At 39.4% G+C, this 23,322-nt stretch overlaps 2 protein-coding genes across 7 annotated transcripts in view; one reads left to right on the top strand and one right to left on the bottom strand.

Annotated features, from left to right (window-relative positions):
* Positions 1-23,322, bottom strand: part of macrod2 (mono-ADP ribosylhydrolase 2) — an 862,720-nt gene that overhangs the window by 729,814 nt on the left and 109,584 nt on the right.
* flrt3 (fibronectin leucine rich transmembrane 3) lies at positions 8,065-18,777 on the top strand. The gene is made up of 3 exons (NM_001256646.1): positions 8,065-8,372; positions 14,076-14,791; positions 15,573-18,777. Exon 3 carries the CDS (start codon positions 15,601-15,603, stop codon positions 17,548-17,550), a length of 1,950 nt encoding a protein of 649 aa, NP_001243575.1. The 5' UTR covers positions 8,065-8,372; positions 14,076-14,791; positions 15,573-15,600; the 3' UTR covers positions 17,551-18,777.

Below are 23,322 nucleotides of genomic sequence, written 5' to 3'. Positions count from 1 at the left end.
CTACGGACAATTTAGCCTACCCAATTCACCTGTACCGCATGTCTTTGAACTGTGGGGAAAACCAGAGCACCCAGAGGAAACCCACGGGGTCGCAGGGAGAACATACAATCTCAGAAATGCCAACTGACTTAGCCGAGGCTCAAACCAGCGACCTTCTTGCTGTGAGGTAACAGCACTACTATAGCGCCACCGCGTCGCCTATCTTAAGGTATTTGGGAGGTAATTGATAATATTGTGGCTTTTCTCTTTTATAAGAGAACGTATTGCTGCCACATCAGCAGCACATCACATATCTAAATATCTACTTTGTGAGAGAATGTAAAAGCATTGAAATATATTTTTCCTCTCACTTGCCTGTCGGGCAGCTGGAGATAGATTTTAGTTGCCCATTTAAAAAAACAAAAAAAACAATAGTGTTGGAACGTCGGGCTACCAGATTTTGCAAGTCCTACATAATGACCTTGTCAATATGGGAGAAGTTTAACAATTTAAGTTATCTGCACCAGTAATACCTTTTGGCAAGCAGTTTCTATCTTCTAAAAAACTATATTTTGACTTGAAACAGCGTCACACCCATCAAGATCTGAAGAAAACTGGGACCTTTACAAATGACTGCAATTCCTTCGTTTTGAATGAGAGTTTTTGAGTGATTTCTGCCAGCTTCATGTGGCTACGTCCAGAAATCAACAAAGCAAGGTTTTACTTCTATAAATTAATAAATTTATCTAAACAGTGCATCGGCCTTATGACCCAAATTCACTGTGCTTGAAGCTAAAGTGTTAAATTTGGAAGGTTTTGCAGAAGCCACTTATTCAGTCGTTCAAGGTTCATTACCAATAATGATTTTTCTCCACTGCAAACAGTGCTAAATTATTTACAAAGAAAAAAGTGACTGAAACTGAAGGCAGACTTGTAGCCCTCCTGTAGATACAACATAAGTCAACGCGAGGTGAGACATCGTAAAAGCACACAGCTCACACAGCATTGTTTGAGCTTCATTTGGAGAGCATGAAAACACAATGGGCTCATTCTTGTCTTTCTCAGGCACGCTGATTCACAGCAGATGTGATTCTTTAAAGTGTTGTAAAGTTCTTAGTATATGTTACTCATAATAACTGCAAGTCTTTATGAGCAGCTCTAAATTACAGTTTCTGTCATATCGAGAGAAAAAAAAAAAGTTGGGTGATAAAAATAAAAATTTGGAGGATTTAGCAGAAATAAAGACCAACAGCGATTAAAAATTGATTCAAGCAAAGCCTATTTGCATTATTCTTGCTTCATAAAAATTAATGAAGGCAGCAAACGAACAAAGGCATGAACTGTTGTTTAGCACCTAGTTTACTAAATAATAAACTTCATACCAACTGTTTTAATCATTGTGTAACTCTTTTTGTCCCCTTCTCAGCCAAATGAAACTTCCTGAAAATCGAGCCAAGCCAGCGGAAGTAAATAGGTCTGTAATGACTGAGAATGCGGCTTTATCAAAGCTTATCTACAATTTCCATGTGTGTGTTTGTGTCAGCGAACCTTTAATGTCATTAAGCATTGCTTCCTCTCTGAGGACCGAAACTAACTAAAACCCACCGGTGAGCTTCCTTTGATAACAGAATAAAAATCCACCATCACGAGAGGCAGGAAATTCTTCAACACAGAGGTGAGGATATTAGGGTTACAATAAATGATATAAAAGACAGCAATGCAAATAGATTATAATATTGACCAACATCGCTTTGAGGTAGTATAAAATTTGACAGGCCAAAAGAAATCTCCAGATCAAAAAGTACAGTGCAAAAGTACGGAAGTGGTTTATCTTAAATAATGAATTCAAGATAGAATTGATATGTTTAATATATATACACTACCTGACAAAAGTCTTATGGATTATCCAAGTTTTAGGAACAACAAATAATAACTTGACTTCTAGTTGATCATTTAGTATCAGAAGTGACCTATATGAAAGGCAAAGGCCTCTAGATTATGCTTACTACCCCAAAATAAAATATGGTAATGCGTTGATTTTTTAATTATTAAATTATGACAGTAAAGTCTGACTTTGCTTAGACAAAAGTCTTGTCAATTAACAGAAATAATGTACAGTATAGAATATAAAGTCAAGGTGCAGTGGAAAATGAATGAATAATATGTACCACTCCCACAAGCTTTGAGCATTGCATCCATACATCTTTACAATGACTCAAATAACTTTAATAAGTCATCTGGAATAGCAAAGAACGCATTCTTGCAGGACTTCAAAACTTCCATCAAGATTCTTTGGATTCATCTTCAATACCTCCCCCATTTTACCCCAGATGAGCTCAATATGTTCATATCTGGTGACTGGGCTGGCCAATCCTAGAGCACCTTAGACTTCTTTGCTTTCAGCAAATTTGTTGTGGAGGCTAAAGTATGAGGAGCGCTATCCTGCTGAAGAATTTGCCCTCTTCTGTTGTTTGTAATATAATGGGCAGCACAAATGTCTTGATACCTCAGGCTGTTGATGTTGCTATCCACAGTCCAGATCTCTTGCATGCCCCCATTCTGAATAGAGCCCCAAATCATAATTTTCCTACACCAAACTTAACTCATTTGTATGAGGATCTTGGGTCCATGCAGGTTTTAATAGAAAAAATAAAAATAAAAAAATTCAACCTTCTGCCACTTTTCCAAATTATCAACTAGAAGTCAAGTTATTGTTTGTTGCTCATATAATTGGGATCAACAACAAGACTTTTGTCAGGTAGTGTAAAAATATTTTAAAGTGTATACTTTAAAATGATCTTTGTCTGTTACATAAAGCATCATTTATAATTGAGGGTAACACTGTAAATTTAAGGTATGAATCATAAATTGTATGCATAATAAAGTTTTTCGTGCATTTAAGAAAAAAGTTATAAATACTACGCATAGTCACATGCAAAGTTAAAAGTTAAAGCGAAGTTTACTCTGAGGTAAAAATTTAACAACATTTTTCGAATTTGACATGTCAATCACCTAGTCCATTCTTTATTCAGTCAAAAGCAGACAGAGGAAGCATGTGCGTGTGTGTGTGCACGTGTTTGTGTGTGTGTGTGTGTATGTGTGTATGTGTGTATGAAAATGACACATTCATATCTAACTTGTGTCAGATACCTCTTTGCAAATATTTGTTTGCATATTTGTGAATTTGTTAATCCCCATCAGCTCCCAGTTAAACCCAACACAATCTCATGGCAATTCGTAACTTTTTGATCTAGTGGCTAATTCAAATGAATTCATACGATCTAATTTGTACAATTTAGTACGACTTGCTCATCCGCAATGACAGTTGGGTTTAGGAGTAGGATTAAGTGCTACGCCTCCTTTTTAAAATCGTACAATTTCGTACGACTGAACTCATAAGTATTTTACGTTTTGCCAGTTTAGTGGCTAATTCGTACAAATTTGTACGTTTCCTCGTGAGATCAGGCTGGTTAAACCACACGTCAGAGTCCTTGACTGTCAGTGAGTTACAATGGTTTCTACTAATGAGCATTTATTTTAAACTGTGATGGAACTACCAGTGCATTAAACAAGTTTATTGCACACCTTCCAGCCAATCAGAATCAACAATTTTAACAGATAATGAAATAAGTATAATGAGATAATATATGCAATATATGCAATTAACATCATACATACACTCATAAATACATACATTAAAGGGATAGATTGTCCAAAGTAGAAATTTACTCTACTTGCTCAACATAAAGTGGTTATATACCTTAGTGTTACTTTTTTCTGTTGAACCTAAATAAAGATACTGTTTTTATGCTACAAAAAACTCAAACAGGTTTTGAAGTGAGAATAAATCCTGACAGAATTTTAATTTGGCTGACCAATTCCTTTAATGTATGTGTTCATCTATAAATGTGCGTACCCAAGCATAAAGTGAATCAACAAAATAATGAACAGATTAAATAATTTCCCAAAATACTTTCGGGGAAAAAATATTGTTGCAGCACATTCGAAAACTTTTTGAAAACTAGTGAGTCCTCAAGAGACTTTCAATTGCATCGCTAAATTCCTACTGTGAAGACGGGGAGGCTTCTATATTTGAAAGGGAGTGAGAAGATTGTTATTTGGCTAATTACAGATTTAGGGCTGAAACAGTAAACCATTGGAGAGGAAGAGAGCGGGGTGCTTGAGTGAGCTACATTAGAGCGCTGGAGTGGCGAGACTGTGCATTCATTGTGTGCTGATGGCATCTTTTATCTCTCGCAATACTGATAGGCCTTAACAGAGTAGTTTGGGTTGGGGAGAGGCTGGCTAAAGGGGTCGGCTATCTGATCTGATCAGAGACCATTGTTTCAAAGCTCATTTACCACTGGGGGGTCCAGCAGTTTCCACACAGTCGACATGTCATCCCGAGCCCACCCCCCAATCCCTGCGGCCAACACAAGAAGGTCCTTAGAAAAACAAGCGACAGACACAAAGGGGAAAATGGAGAAGACAACCCAGAGGGCTATTTGTGAAGATTTGCTCATTCCTCACAAATACACAAGAGTGCTGACCGCTGACTCAGACCTTTGGTTCGGGTTTGAACAGCAGGAAGTTAGCTTGGTGTGACTGTTGTTGCTGTTTAGGAGATCTCTATTCTCCAGAGACCAAGAAAGTTAATGCTAAACATCTGGTATCTGCATTTAAAGAAAGAAAAGGGGGTTAGGAGGAGACGGTATTGACTTGTCATGTAAGGTAACGTCCCGTCTTGGAATGAAGTAGTCTGGTCCTACAGGGCAGAAAATAATTCATCACCACTCTATCATGCTGTCATGAGCATGAACACTACTTCACGAAGCTGGACCCCATCCTGCAATTCACATTCTGCCATATTGCAGAGGTCTCTGTGGAAGTGGCAGGGAGGATGAGAAGTCAGCAGCACCGAGATCGCTGCTAATTGCCCATGGTGAACGATTATGGAAATGAACCAGAAGGATATAGCAAGAATAAGACACAAAGCAGATATTTGGCACAAGCGTTTACAAGTTGCCTTTAACTGGGCACGAGTTCAACATTTCAAAAGCCCTGCAACTATGTATTCTAGACACAGTACATGTGTGCTTACTAAGCCATACTTTGGCTAATTTGTTTTAAAAATACTTATTCAATACTTTAAAACGATCATTAAAAATACCCGCAAAATGCATTTCCATTCAGGGATGCTGTCTAAATAGAATATTTTGTTGTGGTGGTGGTTTTTGTTTGTTTGTTTTTTGTATGAATATAAAATAACACCTTAAAAAATACAGATAAATGAAAAACTGACTGCTGAACCAAATAATTAACGTTTTTTTGTGCTGCCGATTAGTCTGCAATAAGGATAATTAGCTTATTTAAAAACAAATGTATTCTCTGGTATGTCCCCATCCTAGCTAGGTAAACATTATGTGTGTAAGTGGAGTCGCTGGAGACCCAAGAAAAATACCCCACAAATCTCCTGGATCTGGACAGCACAGCGCTGAGCTCAGGATTGTTTGTTTGAGAATGGGCCAGGGGGATGAAATATACACTCGAGGTGTAAAGATCAGAATGACAACCCCTTCAACTATTCTTTGAAAAAGAGCGACTTTAGGTATGGCTTTGATTTTGGCACACTCGAGCTGTAAATTCCATTCAAGTGAAAAGCACCATATAAGAAACACGCGTCAGAGAATGAAAGGCCGATTTAATGCAACTTATTTGCTCGTCACGCAAAGAATGTACCGTGAACATCCCTGAAAGCAGAGGTCAGATGTTCTTCAAGCATAAAGCCTGAACTAAAAACGCTCTTGTTAGCACTTAACCGCATCAAGTGCTTTAATAAACTTAGCTATGCTCATCTCCACCCCCAAACTACATTCAACGAGATGTCCGCAACAAGAACCGAAGGGCTTGAGCTCCTTCAAAGTCATGTCTGTTGTCAAAACACATTGAGATGGAGGAGATAAAACAAAATGGCATCAGTTGGAAAGATGAGGAACGCTCATCCTTCCAAACAACAGATGACCCCAACCAAAGACTCCCCCAACTATATTGAAATAGTGGTAATCGGACCCTCTTGGGGCCCTCCACTGGGGCCCTTTGTACGTCTAAGAGTCAATCAAGGACTGATGACAGACAAAGCCTAGTCAGATTTAGGAGAGAAAAAAGTGCCGGAAGGGTCTATGCAGAGCCCGGAGTCGTGATCCGTCCTGAGGCGAAGGGACAGACGGGCCTCTGCCCAAAATGCCCTCCACTGACCTCTTGTCACCAAGGACTCTGCCCTGCTTCTCCACCTTTAACCCTAAAAACACGACACCTAGACCTGTTGTAAAAGCCCTGGGCAGACAGGACATTATTTAGCAGCTTAATCTTCCAAAGGATGCTTGTAAAACTACGCAATAAGATGTATATTACATTCAATTGTTTAACATCATCTATATACACACAAATCTATACTATTTCCATATATAACATCTATTAGATGTGACATTAAACCTAAACTTTGTGTACATACATAAAGTTATACAAGTTTATTATGTTTATATAATGTATAATGATGATGACTGATGTGATTAATTTCTTTTTAGCAATGGACTAGAAAAGCATATAATCTACTTTAAGTTTGTTCAAAAATTGCCATATTGTTACAGCCTCACTATTAATGTCTGTCCAAACCTGTAAACCTTTCCTTTCATCTATGTGATGTATTCTATATGACCTCTATATAATACTACATATTTTAGTATATTTCTTTGTATAAACTTCAAATTATAGTATGCTGGAGGGATTCTATGCAGATAACTAAAACATATAATAATTTTGGCACACACAAAAAAAAGTTATTTACATGATCTACAGAGTAAAAAAATGGTTGCTTTAAATTTTTAAGCTTAATGAAATTAACTCTAATGAGTCTATTGAACTTTTATAATGTTAAACTGACTTAAAACAGCTTGCGTAACTTATAAAATTAAGTTAGAACATGATTAACTTGGTTAAATAAGTTACAATGACCTAAAACAAATGTTGTCAGGACTAATTGATCATATATTTTACAGTGTAGTTTAAAATAACAGTTAGTTGAAAAATGTGCATGTTGTTGCTGCCTCACTGTGTATACATCTTTCCAAACCTGCATAACATTTATTATATATATATATATATATATATATATATATATATATATATATATATATATATATATATATATATATATATATATATATATGGCAAATAAATGCAGCATGCAAATCCATGTAGTACAACCGTCTGTTTCTTTTAATTTGTAGCTTGAAAGCCTTACTGCCATCCAAAAAAATTTATAACTAAAGGCAAGAAAGTCATATAAACTTAAAACGTTTTGAAGTTTAGTAAAGTAAAGACTATTTTCTTTGTTTTGTTGTTTTTTGTTTTTTGGTGAACTACTTCCTCACTAATAAGAGAACCATATGCTGGCAAAGAGTTTAGACACAACACAATATCCACTCATGCAGAAGTGTCTGCTCAGGTCAGGAACTGACCCGACAGTACAAATGTCCTCAACAACACTTCAGGGATTATGTCACAGGCTGTGTGCCTCCACAGCTAGTTTATGAGAGAGCAAATTTAATAACTTTAATAGTACTTAATAAGCATAATAAAGCTGAACATAATGCCTGACTTCTAAGTTTAAACATTAATAATCTACTGTGAAACTTAGACACCATTAAAAGCACACTCACAGACACACAAAGCACTAAATAAAAGACAGTGTCTAAATTTAATAAATAAGCACATACAAGGGCAGATCAATTAGTTTTTTCTTAGCATGTTCAACATGTAAACTAGATTTCTTAATGCTCAAACACACACATAGAAAGCTATAGTCTAAATGATGCTTCTTGTGGCCTTCAACAAAAGACATTGAAGTGCCCACTCAAGCTGTCCATTCAAGGCTGCTCAAACCTCATCTTTCTTTCTCCTGCTCCCCCTAGCGGCCACAGTAAACATGGCATGATGGAGAAAGAGAGAGAGAGAGGGCGAGAAAGGGGAGGAAGCCAGAAGCCCCGCCCCCAGATGACATCAGTGCTGTGTTGAAGCTGAGCTGGAGGCAGATGCAACCTCACACTTGTAGTGAGCTCTAGGCAGCTGACCAGCTCTGCCGTCTTCTTTATCTTGTCTCTCTCTCTGAGCCAAAGGAGTGTGTGCGCGTGTGTGTGTATGTGAACAAGTGTGTGTGGAAATAAAAACACACCCTGCTATTCTCACCATTGCTGCTACTGAGCCTTTCTGACACCGGGCTCTTTTTGGGAATTGAATTCATCTGCCGTCGCATTGGATTTATCCTACGGACTGACTTTATTCTTTTGAGGATATTGTTTTTGATTTTTCCCTTTTTGAAAATATTGATTTGGAAGGTAAGTGTGTTTTTATGGGTTTCCCCTTATTCTTGGGCTGTTTTAACCCTTTCCATGTGTATTCCATCACCCTGATGTTATCAAGTACCTTCAAAACATGCAGAGAGCAAATTTGCATCCTAACCTCAGTCACTTTAAAAAAAAGCTTCACGTTGTAGAGTTAACTTCTAAACTTCCACAGTCAAATTTTATTGCATTTTATTCTAAATGTAGACAGACCCTCAGGGATTTGAGAGGGATGCAATAGCAATTTAAACTCATACAATTATAGTAGCCATGAAATTCAGCAGTATATAGCTCTTCATTTTGGCTTTTCAGATTTAATGTCTATCTTCCAAACATATTTAAAACCATAGTTTGCTTCAATTAAATGAACAGCCTCCATGGTGATTTAAACCTCCATTACTTCCTTTCCTGGCTCACAAAATGACTTGTAAAGAATAAATGTTAAAGGATTCACAGCCTCGGTCACCATTCACTTTCAATGCATCTTTTTTTCCTTGTAGTTTAAATGAATGTGAATGGTAACCTAGGCTGTCACTCCACCTAAAACACAATTTTACGATTTTGTTAAGCATAAATCTGTTAGGAACATCTCTAATAGGAAATTAGACATAATTCTCATTTTCGTTATTGAGTGAACTATCCCTTTTAGTCTTATTGCCGCTCCGAGCGAATAAACGCAATAAATATGCATAACATGCATCTTATTAGCACACCATTTCAATTAGTCTCATATAGAGAGATTAATCCTTGTTTAGTGGGAAAACGCAATGCAGGCTGTATATTTAGCGCGTGCAATCAACAGGAACGCATAAACTTCACGCGCTGCGTCCTAAATCTGTTCCTGTGTGAGAGGCTTATCGCCAACGAAACGAACAAACGTCGATTACAAATGAGGAAATATCTATTAATAATGCCCAACCTGCGCTCTGGAAGCGCGATGAGAGAGTGATTGGAATAAAGAATGGGGGAATCGGGGATGCAGCGCGTGACACTTCGTACGCCTTGCGCTACGCGACAAAACTAGAACTCAGCCATTACAGAAGCCGATGGCGGCGCGGCAAACAGCTTCGTCGATTATGAGGGTCGCGTTCTAATTTGGAATACTAAAGAAAACTCAAAAGACTGCAAGATTGGCGCGCAATAAATGTGCGTCCTGTGCTGTACGGTGAGAGAGAGTGTGAGTGTGTGGCGCAGTAAAGAGATCTGAGGCTGTCAGCTGCTTCTGAATCTTCCCATCAAACGAATTTCCCTTCTTTTAAGTAGCCTTCGAAGTTATCTAAACAGATAAGCTTTCATGTTAGGCAGAAAAAGTCGAGATTGAAATAATAGTTTCAGATAAAAAGAGAGGGACTGTAAAATGATGATAAGATCCAAAGCCTCAATCAGAAATGATTAAATCAGTTTATCAGATTACAATGAAGACAATTTAAATTTGGAAAGGATGCAAGAAAGTCATTCTTTTAGAGACCCTAATTTACCTCTAACTGCAAGTTGTTTTCCTTAGCTTCGAGCTTCCTATATGCAACTGCACTTAAAGATGTGTATTCAGAGAGGCTCGTTTCTTAGCATGACAATAGCTGAAAACCCCAAATGGTCTGTTTTGACTCTGTAAGGAGGGTGATAAAATTAAATAACCCATTGTTCTTTGTTGGATGTGTCAAAGCACTCTGTGGCAGTCTTTTTTCGCTTGCAATAACTATTTGTATCAGTGATTTACAAATACCACACCTCCAAGCTTTAAACAGCTTAAATACTAGTCTCTTTTTAGATTCTAATACACAAATGCAACTAACAAACATTTTATTTTTTTAATACACATAGATATATTAAACATCCAGCGCATGCTTACTGGCAAGCAGGCAGATAGCACTCTTTGTTTCAAGCTACGAATGCCGGAGGCTAAACCCAGTGGTCCGTGGCATTCACTCAGAGTCAACATAAAATGGTCATGTCTTTCAGGCCTTCAGAAAAAAGTCTGTCACCCTTTTGTGTTGAGGACAAAAACAAATCGTCTAGTAGAATTCTCCACTCATGTCAGCAACCAACCCCTGACCTCGTAGAGGCCTTTCTTTAAAACACACCATCGAAATAAAACAAGCTTCTTTTTAAAATGTCTGAACATTAAAACTAAATTTACATTTGTATAGCTTAAATAAAAGTTTAATTTTCTAAACAAAAACAGTGCAACTTAGTAAGTTTAACCCAGAACAGTCTGTGAACTGTAGTGTTATTACAGATAGAATTTACCCACTTTGTGGAAACAAGAAAAGTTCAATGCAGTAAATCAGCCCAACCCTTTCCACTCGTGTCCGGCAACTGCTGCCCCCTGTACCCAGGCAGGGGGTACATATGTGGTAATTAAAGAGCCGGTTCAGCCTCCAAGTGTCTGTCTGTATGTGTGTGTGTGTGTATCTGACATGCACAGGCCTGATACAGAAGCACCTACCACCCCCAAGTGGGGAAAACAGTGCAGCTGCCTCAGACCACTCTCTTTTCAGCGCAGTACAAAAGAAAAAGACCCCCTGTCTCCCCTAGAATCCACTCTCGCTGCCTGAACACCAGCCAGGGAAAAAAAAAAAAACATGCTGATTATCTGCCCCAAAATCACACACAGAGGGGAGCCGCTAATACAATAGTCTTCTCTTAAAATAATGTTAAAACCGTTTACAAACCGTTTATCTAATTTCCAAATACGCAGTCAGAAATGCTTCATCTCTCGGCCCACGAGGCTCAGAGTGGCTTGATATGGCTTCATGGACATAAGATACATGACAAAGAGAGGCATTTAGTTCAAATCCCGCCTGGGGTTCAGAATCTATTATCTATTGAAAACCATAAAGCTATTTTTCATAATCATAGCCCAGGACCTAGCAAAGATGATGGTAGTGCAAATTCAATTTCATCCCAAATGCCTCGGTTTCATGCATGAGTACTGACCAAATGTGACAGCGTTTCTGGGAACTAACAGAAAACATCAAGTCTATATTTAAAAGACACTTAAGATAGATAAATATTACATAGTGCTTTAGCCTATTTTTATTTTTATTTATCAGCTCATTAAATGCAGAAAAAGGAATAATAAATATTTCTATATATTTGTTTAGAAATTTGTGTATTAAAATTAAAATTGGGAAAACTAATCTTTTAATCTTTGCACATTTATGTTTCTTAATCATAACTTTTCCCTTTAAATGCTTTTACCAACCAATTTCTCAATACCCCAACCCTAACATTTTTACCTTAAGACACTAAATAGGCAAAGGGTACTATAAATTGCTACCATTTTAACCAGGATGCCCGATTGAACATCACTTTAAGCAGAGCAATGGAGCAGAAGCAGGCCTGGCCATTAGAATGATCTTCTAACGGCAAATATGGCCTATTAGAGCAATAGTGAGAGGTGCCCGTCACATTCATTGGTCTTTCTCTCAAGCCATGAACAGTGGGTGGGATAAAGGTCTGCAAGATTTAACCAAATGTGAAAAAGCTAATAATTCTAAGTGAAAGAAGTTCAGTAAAGCAGAAGAGCAAAGGCCAGGGCCCTTATGCTTAACTTGTAATGAACAATGGACCACTGCCACTTCAGTGAAATCTGAGGAGCCAGGGGGGTGAAGGGAGAATAAATGATAATGCAGCCAATCTTCCAGCTAAGGTTTGCATGCCCCATTGAGACAGCTGGCATGGCAAGCTTAGGTGAAGCGTATAAGGTTGTTGCCCTTCTTTCTTTTCTGTATGACCTTTACGGCCATAACATAATACCAGCTAACATATATTTCCCAAGACACCTGTGCTTTTATCAAAGTCTCCTGAGTAGGATTTCAGCTGAAATATCATGAAATACACAGCAACCTGTGGGTGAACCCTGAGACTTTCAAGTACCTTGGCAGATAAAACCAAAGGTTCTTGTGTTTCATCAACTTCTTTTTGCCTGCCCCTGTACTAGGAAGTGATTTACATTCTGTGTAGTGCATCAAGCAAAAGCAATTTCATTTCGACAGAATTTTGCAGGCTGCTATTTATCAAACTTCTAGAAAATAGCAAGAGACTTCACACACATAATTGTTCAAATCAATACAATATTTCCTCAAAAAAGTTAAAAAAAAAATTACATGCTGATCACTAATCAGCTATATCGCCAATGCTGCAACTATTTCCCCCTTATCTGATAAACATTAATCAAATGTTTTTGGATTTACCCAAAAGCAAGCAACTTGTCTCTGTCAGCATTCCGAAAGTTCACCGTCAGCTATCACCTGTCCTTAAAGTAGGGTCACAGCTGCTGTTTCCGAGCTCTTGTTAACCTACTAATACAATAGCTGGCACATGGAGCACTTAGGCTCAACAGAAGGATGAGGTGTATTATTAGACCATGCTGGCGAGACCTGTAATCAAGTTACAGGGCTTTCAATTCCCTAATCTCTCCTTGTCACTCCCTACAAATGTTTCAAAGTTGCCTGACATACCCCAATGTGTTTTACAGGAAGGTTACCAATTGCAGGTCAGCAGAAGGGTTTCACAAACCGTGGTGATGGCTGTCAGTTGTAGAAATGTTTATTGTCAGTTTGTGTAACGGGAAAGATGTACCATGGGAAATTACAGTATGGAAGGTGCAGATCGCATGTCTCCTTGGGGCCACCGGAGGTGACTTACATGAGAATCCCATTTGGGTATTCATGAGACTGCAAGTCATAAAGCGTGTTCATCTAGCATGTACATTTTTGAGCAGTGTGAGGGTGTTGTGTTCAGGCGCTGTCGGGGAAGCCCGAGGGACCATTGGTAGCTGCTCGACACCTCAGCAGCAATATGCTTCGCCATGACTTTTACTTTTACCTTCACCTTCTCTTTCCAGAGCATCTCAAGCTATTCTGAATGAGTTGCCCAGTGGAGGGCGTAACCAGGCAGGAGGGAGCTGTTTTTAGACATTTTAGCAGGACCCAAACAGAGATTGCTTTTCTTATGCAAAGGAATTCTTTTCAGCAATTGCCACAGAGAAAACTAGAAGGGGGATGTCAGGGTTAGGTAACAGAACAACAAATTCAGTTATCCCAGCAGTGCAGGCTTAAGACAAGCAAAAAGAAAGGTTTTTATAAAAATCCCCACAACATCTCTACTAATCCTGGTTTCACAAACAGTGTCCACTATCAAAGAACTGCAGCCCAGGGCTTTTCTCTGTGGTCATTTACCCAGAGGCAAAGAAATCCCCAGATATACAGAAACCCAATAAGCTTAAGGGACTCTCAAATTCTCATCTGAACCACACACCCCTCTTATTTTTCCTTCCCTATCATCTGATAAGTCTCAAATGCAGTGAAGCAATCTGCAGGCTGTAGAAATCCCCCCCAAAAAATTCTATCTATTACAGTGTACTCCTTATGTTAGGTGCAAACCATGAAAACAGAAGTTAAAGAGCTATCAGTTTACATCAGCATGCTGTTGCGATGTGAAACATGCTCAGTTTGAAGGACAGCAGCCAGTTAACGCTGGCTGCATTGCTGTCTGACTCAATCCCAGCCTTGGCACTATCATCCTAAAATTAAATAAACGTTCCCTAAAAGCATACAACTCATAGTCAATAACTCACTCAACAAGGCCACATATATCTTCCGGAGTCATGATGTATTCAGATGTCACATGCTGTCTATAATGAAAGAATCTGCTCATCCTGACTTTCTTTTTCTTTTCTCTCTATCCCCACAGGTATGAAGTTCAGCATGTGGGAAGGAATGGGTGTCTGCACATCGGGCACAGGTTTGTGAAACGAGCCAGGGAGGCAGAGTGCTTATAGCAGCACAGGAGATTCTGCTTTCAAGCCACGAGGCTGGATATTTTTATTCATGCTCTTGCCAGGAGTGAGACTACAGGATTCGGGCCTGACTTTAGAGCCTGACTTTAGAACCGAGCCACCCTGGATTTGAGCCCACTGTACTGCAGACGGACAGTGGTCTTAACGCCATGACCAGTCTGCTTTGGGAGAGACAGGAGCAATTCACTTCTCAAAGAGGACTCACAAAAGAGTCCAATTAGGAATTGCAACTTTGAAAAGGATTCTGCTCTTTTTTTTATTTGCCTTATTTTTGTTTTATTCCTTTCTTTTGTGATTACACTCACTGAAATTGCATGTCTGCCCTGAGAAGGCTGCCTGAGGTCTGGCTGGAAGCAGAGCTGCTTGCTTTATAGGTTTATCTACCATGGCAAAGCCTTTGATTGCATGAACTGTGGACGCTGCAATACAAGACAGGAGGTCAGCGGTACAAACAAGGATCAGTTCAGCAAATACCAGCCTGGTCAGGATATAACCAAAGAGACCCCTTTGACAAGACGGACAAACATCTCTTGAAAGAATAGAAGGAAGGGTGTAAAGCCTCATTGGATTTGGGGTGGCTGCAGAGGATTAGCTGGCATTTCTAAATCAGGTATGACAAATATGAATGTTCTTGCTGTGGTTAAATGCCTTTTATTTAAATTATATACATGCACCAATTGAGAGAATGAGGAAAAATGTTAAAGTAATAAATCAAAAAAAAAAAAAAAAAGATATTTCTCAGACAATGTCCTACAAAGGGCAAAAATTCTGCATGAAAACAGGGCAAGATGATAAGTATAAATTCCAAAATGTAATCAACTAGGACTGACTTTGTTCTACCAGTTTTCAGCAATGAAAAGCAGCCTTGAAATGCACCGGCTAACAGCAGAAATGTGTAAAACAACAAGAGCCTGCGATTACATTACACACAGAAAAAGATAAAACCTCTCACACACAAGCATCTCATTCAAGGAAAGCTAGTGGGTTTGAGGATTTGTTATCTACATCCACGGCTGATTGGGAATATCCTTCCACTTCAATTAGACTTGCTTCTGAACCACTCTGTCCTTTTTTCCTCTTTCTCCTCTAATCCCTTATTCTTTTTCTCCACTACTTCATATTGTTTTCATATAAAAATGATTTTAATCAAGATAAACACCCCGGGCATGTTTTGCTACTATAGTTTTTCATTTGTTGATGTCATTGGAAATGTTAATAGACTCCTGTCATTAATTCAGCAGTAGAAATATAGTATTCTTTGTCTCAAATTGAATCATTTACAATGAAAGAGGTGCTGCAGGCACTCTACATAAAACAGCAATTAGAGCAGGACATTGCCTTTTCTTCAGACAGCATGATTTTGACTTTTTCTTTTTTTTTCCCCCTCCAAGGGCAACATCTGCAAAGCGGACATTAGCAATGGCAAGCAATTACATGTCCTTCTTCGTCTTCTTCATCAGAGCTGGGCTTTTGCTTGGCCTGGCCAATCCATTGATGACCTCAGCCTCCTGTCCCTCTCAGTGCCGGTGTGATGGGACTTTCATATATTGCAATGACCGGGACTTGACTTCCATCCCTTCAGGTATCCCAGAGGATGCTACGGTACTATTTCTCCAAAACAACCGCATCAAAAGTGCAGGGATTCCTACAGATCTACGAAGGCTAAATGGCGTTGAAAAGATTTACCTATACTGCAACAACCTGGATGAGTTCCCCACCAATTTGCCGCTTAATGTCAAGGAACTTCATTTACAGGAGAACAATATCCGGACTATCACACACGCCTCACTTGCACAGATTCCCTTCATTGAGGAATTACACCTTGATGACAATTCTGTTTCAGCTGTCAGCATCGAAGAGGGTGCATTCCGGGACAGCAACCATTTGAGGCTGCTTTTTCTGTCCCGCAACCACCTAAGCACCATACCTTCCGGTTTGCCAATGACTATAGAGGAGCTTCGATTTGATGACAACCGCATCTCATCCATCTCAGAGGCATCTCTGCAGGACCTTATAAACCTGAAGCGACTGGTTCTGGATGGCAACCTCCTGAACAACAGGGGCATCGGGGAGATGGCCTTGGTGAATTTAGTAAATCTGACCGAGCTCTCATTGGTACGAAACTCCCTGACGTCCCCACCAGCCAACTTGCCTGGCTCAAGCCTAGAGAAGCTAAATCTTCAAGACAACCACATCAATCACGTACCACCAGGTGCCTTTGCTTTTCTGCGACAGCTGTACCGCTTGGATTTGTCAGGCAACAACTTGAGCAGTCTGCCCATGGGGGTATTTGAGGACCTGGATAACCTTACCCAACTGCTCTTGCGCAACAACCCCTGGCATTGCAACTGCAGGATGAAGTGGGTACGTGATTGGCTGCGCACTCTTCCATCTAAGGTCAATGTGCGTGGCTTCATGTGCCAGGGTCCCGATAAGGTCAAAGGGATGGCCATCAAAGACTTATCCACTGAGCTGTTTGGCTGTTCAGACACAGAGATTCCAACCACATACGAGACCAGCACAGTCTCAAACACTTTGCCTCCCTCTCGACCCCAGTGGCCCTCATATGTAACTAAAAGACCTGTGGTTAAGGGTCCAGATCTAGGAAGAAACTATCGTAGCACGACACCGTCTAGTCGTAAGATCATCACAATAAGTGTCAAATCAAGTAGCGCTGAGACAGTGCACATATCTTGGAGAGTATCTCAGCCCATGACAGCCCTGAGGCTCAGTTGGCTAAAGCTGGGCCATAGTCCAGCTTTTGGATCCATAACTGAGACCATTGTCCAAGGGGAGAGAACAGAATACCTGCTTACAGCTCTGGAGCCAGAATCTTCTTATCGCATATGCATGGTTCCTATGGAGACGAGTAACATTTACCTGTCTGACGAGACACCTGTTTGCATAGAGACAGAAACTGGTTCCCTGAAAGCCTACAATCCCACCACAACCTTGAACAGAGAGCAGGAGAAAGAGCCTTACAAAAATTCCAATCTGCCTTTAGCTTCAATTATCGGAGGGGCGGTGGCCCTTCTAGCCATCATCATGTTGGCCCTGGTGTGCTGGTATGTCCACAGGAACGGTTCCTTATTTTCTAGGAACTGCACGTACAACAAAGGGCGCAGACGGAAGGACGATTATGCAGAAGCTGGAACAAAGAAGGACAACTCCATCTTGGAGATTAGAGAGACCTCTTTTCAAATGATTCCCATAAATCACATGCCCGTTTCCAAGGAGGAATTTGTGATACACACAATTTTTCCTCCAAATGGTTTAAGTCTTTACAAAAGTCCGCACAGTGAAAACAGCATCAACAACAGAAGCTACAGAGACAGTGGAATACCAGATTCAGACTACTCTCATTCATGATAGTGTGCGCGGATTACAAAGACATTTTATTGCGAATGAGTGACTTGGAGACTGCTTGGTCTTTTGCAAAAACACTGGATTGAAAAGACTGAGAAAGCATCGTTATGTACATTTGCCATATAATTTATATTTAAGGACAATTTATTAAAAGGAGAAAAGGTTCTGATTGCAGGCCATCACTGAGCCATCAGTGTATGCTGCCACAAACTGCAATTCTATATTTTAGATATTTGTAGTCATTTGTACTGTACTTCCTTTACTTATGGTTTTAGACCAATTAAAAAAACTTTGTGCTCTACTGAGATATGATGACTTGTCAACTGTGAAAGTGGGTTTTCATTGCTGTGTTGAACAATCAGATTTTAGAAAACCATGTAGTATAAGCACAGGTCAAACTATCGCTATGTTGCTGTCAGTGGAAAAAAAATACAACAAAAAACAAGACTGCGGGAATATAGGGCATAGGTGATCAAAGAAAATACAGACACAAGTGTTTTGTTAACTCTAAGGAGAGGAGGCACATACTCACTCTTGTGGTGTCACAGAAACCTGTAGGTTTCTCTAGGAATCCTGATTGCTTCTTCCAGAACGTTGCCAGGCTTTTAAAGAAAAAATCCACTGCAACGTTTAGGAAACAGATATCTATTACTTCCTCTCTGCTCTGGAATAGGCAGCAACATAGCACAGAATCATAAATCCATTGCAAATTAAGCACACCGATCTAATAAAAGATTAATTTGCAGTCAGATCAAATGGATGGGCTAAAACATAGCAGATATCAATATTGTCTGTCCTGTAAAAGGGAAACAGCATTTACCATATCCCTCAGTACAGTTAACCACGTCATGTAAACGTTGCCCTTCAAAATAAATATATTGTGGGCAGAAAAAAATATGGCAAGAAACACATTTGGGCTCTTTTCTATTTGGATAATGAAGTGTCAACAATTTTTTCATATAATTCTTATTTGTATTTTTATTTTATTTCTTTTGGTTTTCAAATTCAAGCCACTTTTACGTTGCCACAGTTAAATTGTTCTTTACAACTGAAGACCAAAGTGCATTGAATGCCCTTTGGCCAGTCTTGTATGTGCCTTGATCCAATGCTTATTGTATTTAGCTTTTACAACAAAAGAAAAAAAATCAGTGACTTAACTTTTTTCATACACACTTGAATATGATAGGATATTGGTCATATTGCAAATAAAAGTGGATAAAACCCCAACTCGATGGTCTCCTTTTCCCCTAAAAAATGATTTCTATTTATTTTTAATCCCTTTAAGCTTTGCATGCACCATTCCAGTACTCAGAAGTGTTCATCTAAAGCAAACTGAGGCTTCTCTCTTGCACTGCATCCGCTTGGGGCTCCAAGTGTTCTTTTGTGTTTGGGTAAAACCATGTATAACTTATCTGATCGGCCCAGGTGGGTAATATCAAAGTACAGCACATAAGCTAAATGAGGCCATTGGAGAGATGCTGTTCTGGATTTTGATGGCCACAGGGGGAAATGTACATATGTAATGACTATATAGCATTAGGTTGATGTCACAGCCTGAACCACAGTAGGAATTGCACAGGTGGCTCGCATGTGCACATGGGTACACATCTAGAAAATGATTATGTGGGCCATGAGAGCGCATACATGCACAGATGCATACACACAGATACACACGCCCTAAGATTTAATTGCAGTTCAGAGGAGCCTCTAAAAACAGCAAGTCTGATCCAAACCTTAAGTATACATCAACAGTCCCTTGCACTAAATATACCACATCAGCTAGAAATTAAAGTAAACACTCTCATACGGTTCAGCGAGGGTCCACATATGTGGATGCTGTTGATGTTCCACAACTTGCCTTGTCATTTATTCATGTGGTTTCCTGACTGACGGTATTAGTGAGTTTTAAATGCTGAGTAATGGCCTTCGTAAGTTTCACTGGCTTCCTTTTAATTATGAAGCCTTTTCAAAATGTTATTTGCAATTATTATTTGAAAATGTTTATAGTAGTACTGATTTCACTTCGGAAAAGATGTAAAAAGGAGACAAAGCGAACTACGCTTGGTATTTTTGGAAAAACTGACATTTAAAAATGAATCCAGAGTCAAACGCTCTAATACAGTATGTCTAATCCAATGTGCTTAACTGATTATTCTTAGCTACGTGTTTGTCCCTTAAATGCCAGAAAATGAATTATCCTACTTCCATTCAAGTTTTTCATATTTACTGAATATTAGCTCGATACTCAAACCAGCTGTCGTCACTAAAAAATAAATCATTCATTCTGGAGATGAGATGTCAGCCAAAACTAAAAGGCAGCATCAGGCAGGAATGAGATCACAGCAGTTTTAATTATCAAAGCACACAGGTGTGCGAGTGTGTTTGAGGCCGTACTCACACTAGGTACAGTTGCCTCGAACCGGGCCAAAGCACGCTTGTCCCCCCTCCCGTCTCCCCCGACGGCCCGCGCTCACACCATACCGGGCCACGGCACGCTTACGTCATCGCTGCTGCGCTGTTCAGAAGCGCTCTCTATGGCAAGCCTTTTTAGCATTTAAATCTTTGTTCTGACTCCATAAATATATTTAGAGATATCTCTAATTATATTTTGACTAGTCATACTTATAATTCGACTAGTCAGAATAACAATTATTCAAAAATATTTGCAGATATCTCTAAATGAGTTTTGACTCGTCACAATTGTAATTAGAGATATCTCTAACTGAGTTTTTACTAGTCATACAGATGTCTTTAATTCGTAATATTTAGAGATATTTACAAATATATTTGAAGATATCTCTAATTAATTTACTAATAGTCGAATTACAGTTGTAGATATCTTGAATTGGATTTTTGACGAGTCAAAACTCAGTTAGAGATATCTGCAAATATTTTTCAATGGAAGTCAATGGAGGAATATGACTAGTCATAATATATTTGCAGATATCTCCAATCTGATTTCGTACTAGTACAATTGTAATTGCAGATATCTCTAATTGTCATTCTGACAAGTCGAATTATAATAATGACTTGTCAAAATATATAATTATATCTCTAAATATATTTATGGATAGCCAGAACAAGGTTTAAATGTTAAAACGGCTTGCCATACGCTCTCATTTAGCAGCACAGTGGAGATTTCTCTAGTTATATCCTTTCAGTCGTTTGTTATGCAGTGACATGCAGTCAAATATTTCGCCAAACAGTCCTTAGGGATGCGGGGACACACAGTCAGATATTTTACCGAACAGATCCGCCACTTTTGGCGCTCATAAACAATCAAAGCTCTCGTGCTGCAGGAATGAGGAGGTCTGCTGAAGGCGCGCAGCTGGCGTGCTGTGAGGAGTTTGCGTCTTTAATAAACTACGGCAGTTTGCGATCACTGAACAGTAAGAATGATTAATAAATCCATATCAAACAGTCCCTTAAAAGTCACGTCTCGCTTTCGGTTTCGGGCTTTGGCGCGTTTCGCGCTCACACACAAGCGTACCGCGCCAAAGCCCAAGTGTACCGCGCTCAGGCACACCTCTTCCAACCGGGCCAGGGCCGGCCAAGTGAACCGTGCTTGAGCCCGATTCAGCGCACTCACACTTCTCAAACGATCCGGGAAACGGGCCTGGGCACGGTACGGATGGCATAGTGTGAGTAGGCCCTGAGTGTGCGCATTCTCTTTATGGACATTCTGTGTGCAGTAAATCAATCTCCAGTTTCCTAACACCATCAGAATTTTATACAGCTTGAGCTATGAGCAAAACGACTTGAAATATTAATACCATGTGTCGCATGGTGAAAGCAAATCAGCAGGAAGTGAGTGCAAACAGCGATTTGTATTCTCCAGTTAGAAAGTTCTATTCAAAACACTAACCTTAAGTAATGGGGGAAGGAGAGTTGAGTGGCTGCTACTGGGGGTGACCTGCCGTGACCCTTTTAACACAATGACCTCACCTCTGGCATCTTTGTCAGCACAATGTTGGAGCTCACAGATGACCTCATTCGCCCTGGGAAAACTATTGATCAGGTCTGATGTCCATGAGGCCAGTGCACACTTGAAATTCTACCTTGAATAGGGCACTTCAGATACAAGAACAAAACTCCTTAAAAGCTTCAACTATGGACATCAGATTGAAAATCTCACAATAAATACTTTAAGTTGGACTTTAAGAGTGTGGCCATCTCATTTGCTGTGGTCAAAGAAAGCTATGACTGATCAGGGGTCAGATTAAAAAGCAGATGAAGCAGGGGTCACAAGCCAATAAGATGAAAAATTAGTTGAAGTTTGACCCCTTTTAAAGCAATTAGTAGACATTTTTCATCTTTTCAGACGTCTCACTCTTTATTAAGCAAATGGTACACATTTTTCATCTTTTTAGACCTTTGACCTCTTTTTTTAACAACTCAACTTTTGACCGCATTGTAAAGCAACAGCTAAACATTTTTCATCTTTTTGGACTTTTGACCTCATTTCGTTAAGCAAAGGAACAGTAGAGAGCTGGTCAGGCATTGTTATCATGGACAGTGATGGATCCCTAGCTCTATAAAAATGAATAGTTAGAAAAAATTATGCAGCTGCTGTTTTCTGGATCATAAAACGTTCATAAGAGCAACTAAAATAAGGTAATGAGAGTTACTTTTGACAAGAAAGCCAATTACTGGCAAAAGCGGAAGCCACATGTCATTCAATTATTTTTAGAGTTTAATTTACCAAAAGAGCCATAAGGGAACTGACTTTAAAGGCACCATCTTATTCTGATCTCATTTTGTTTCACCTTGCAGGGAGATGTAGTCATCAACTCCTAGCATATCTATTCCCAAGTGTGTGATGTGTTTGCTCCCATTCTGCCTGGCCTTGCGTTCGCTACAAAACCTTTTCCCACAGCTCAGCGCAAAATTTTTCAAAATAAAATAGCAAAAGATCCTCCTAATGAGCCATTTGCTTTCTTTTCTTCTTCTGCACCTTGTCTCCAGTCCAAGACATCTTGCACATCAAAGCGGAGAACTCTCATTGTGTGTCTTTTAGCAACAAAAGAGAAATTGAGGTCAAACTGTCAGGCCCAGGGCACGAATGTGGCCCTCCCACATGCCTGGACTTTGGCCAAAATGAAGTATATTTTCAGAACGTGCAAAACTATGAGTGCACATTTGCTTGTACTTCCGTTTGCTTGTGTTTAAGGTTTAAAAAGCCGAAGTTAATAATCACAGATTATGGCCTTCCAGTTTTTGCTTGGGTTTATTCAATTCTGCAATCTTCTGTCACATATATTGCAAACCAAAAAAGGACACACCAGATTTTTTTTAATGGATACATTGCCTTTCCTGTAAGCTTGCAATGGAGATGCTGAAACCACAACATAACTAATGCATGTCTTGAAAAGACAGCTGCGGTCTGGGCGTGAAGCCACGGCCACATGTGCTCTGCTGTCACCACAGTCATGTGGTGAAAAAAATACAAGGAGTCAAAGCAAATGTTTGAAGAACCAGACAGAAGACAGAGTTCAGAAAGTAAAGAACACCATAGTCCAAGTCAAAACAAATCAATAGCTGAAACAAAGTTCATTGAAGCTTTAAAATATGTAAAACACAATATCTTTTCCAAATTTTCCCGAATTCAGAGTTGACTTGGGTAGAAAAACAGCAATGAGATGAGTGAGACACACGCATCTACTGTACCAGGTACAGTACATAGAGCAGTATATCTCAGCTGACCACTTCTGACCATATCATCTAAGCTCTTAATATTGAGTGAAAACGGCACCTATAATTCTTTTCCCATAATGT

This window comes from Danio rerio, chromosome 13 (assembly GCF_049306965.1).
Source record: "Danio rerio strain Tuebingen ecotype United States chromosome 13, GRCz12tu, whole genome shotgun sequence".
Taxonomy (NCBI): Eukaryota; Metazoa; Chordata; class Actinopteri; order Cypriniformes; family Danionidae; genus Danio; species Danio rerio.
Note: the sequence above shows the minus strand (reverse complement) of the source record. Positions and strands in the feature narration are given on the sequence as shown.

What these genes read in the sequence shown, in the direction of transcription:
- flrt3 (NM_001256646.1), top strand. Translation starts at nt 15,601, where the DNA reads ATGGCAAGCAATTACATGTCCTTCTTCGTCTTCTTCATCAGAGCTGGG.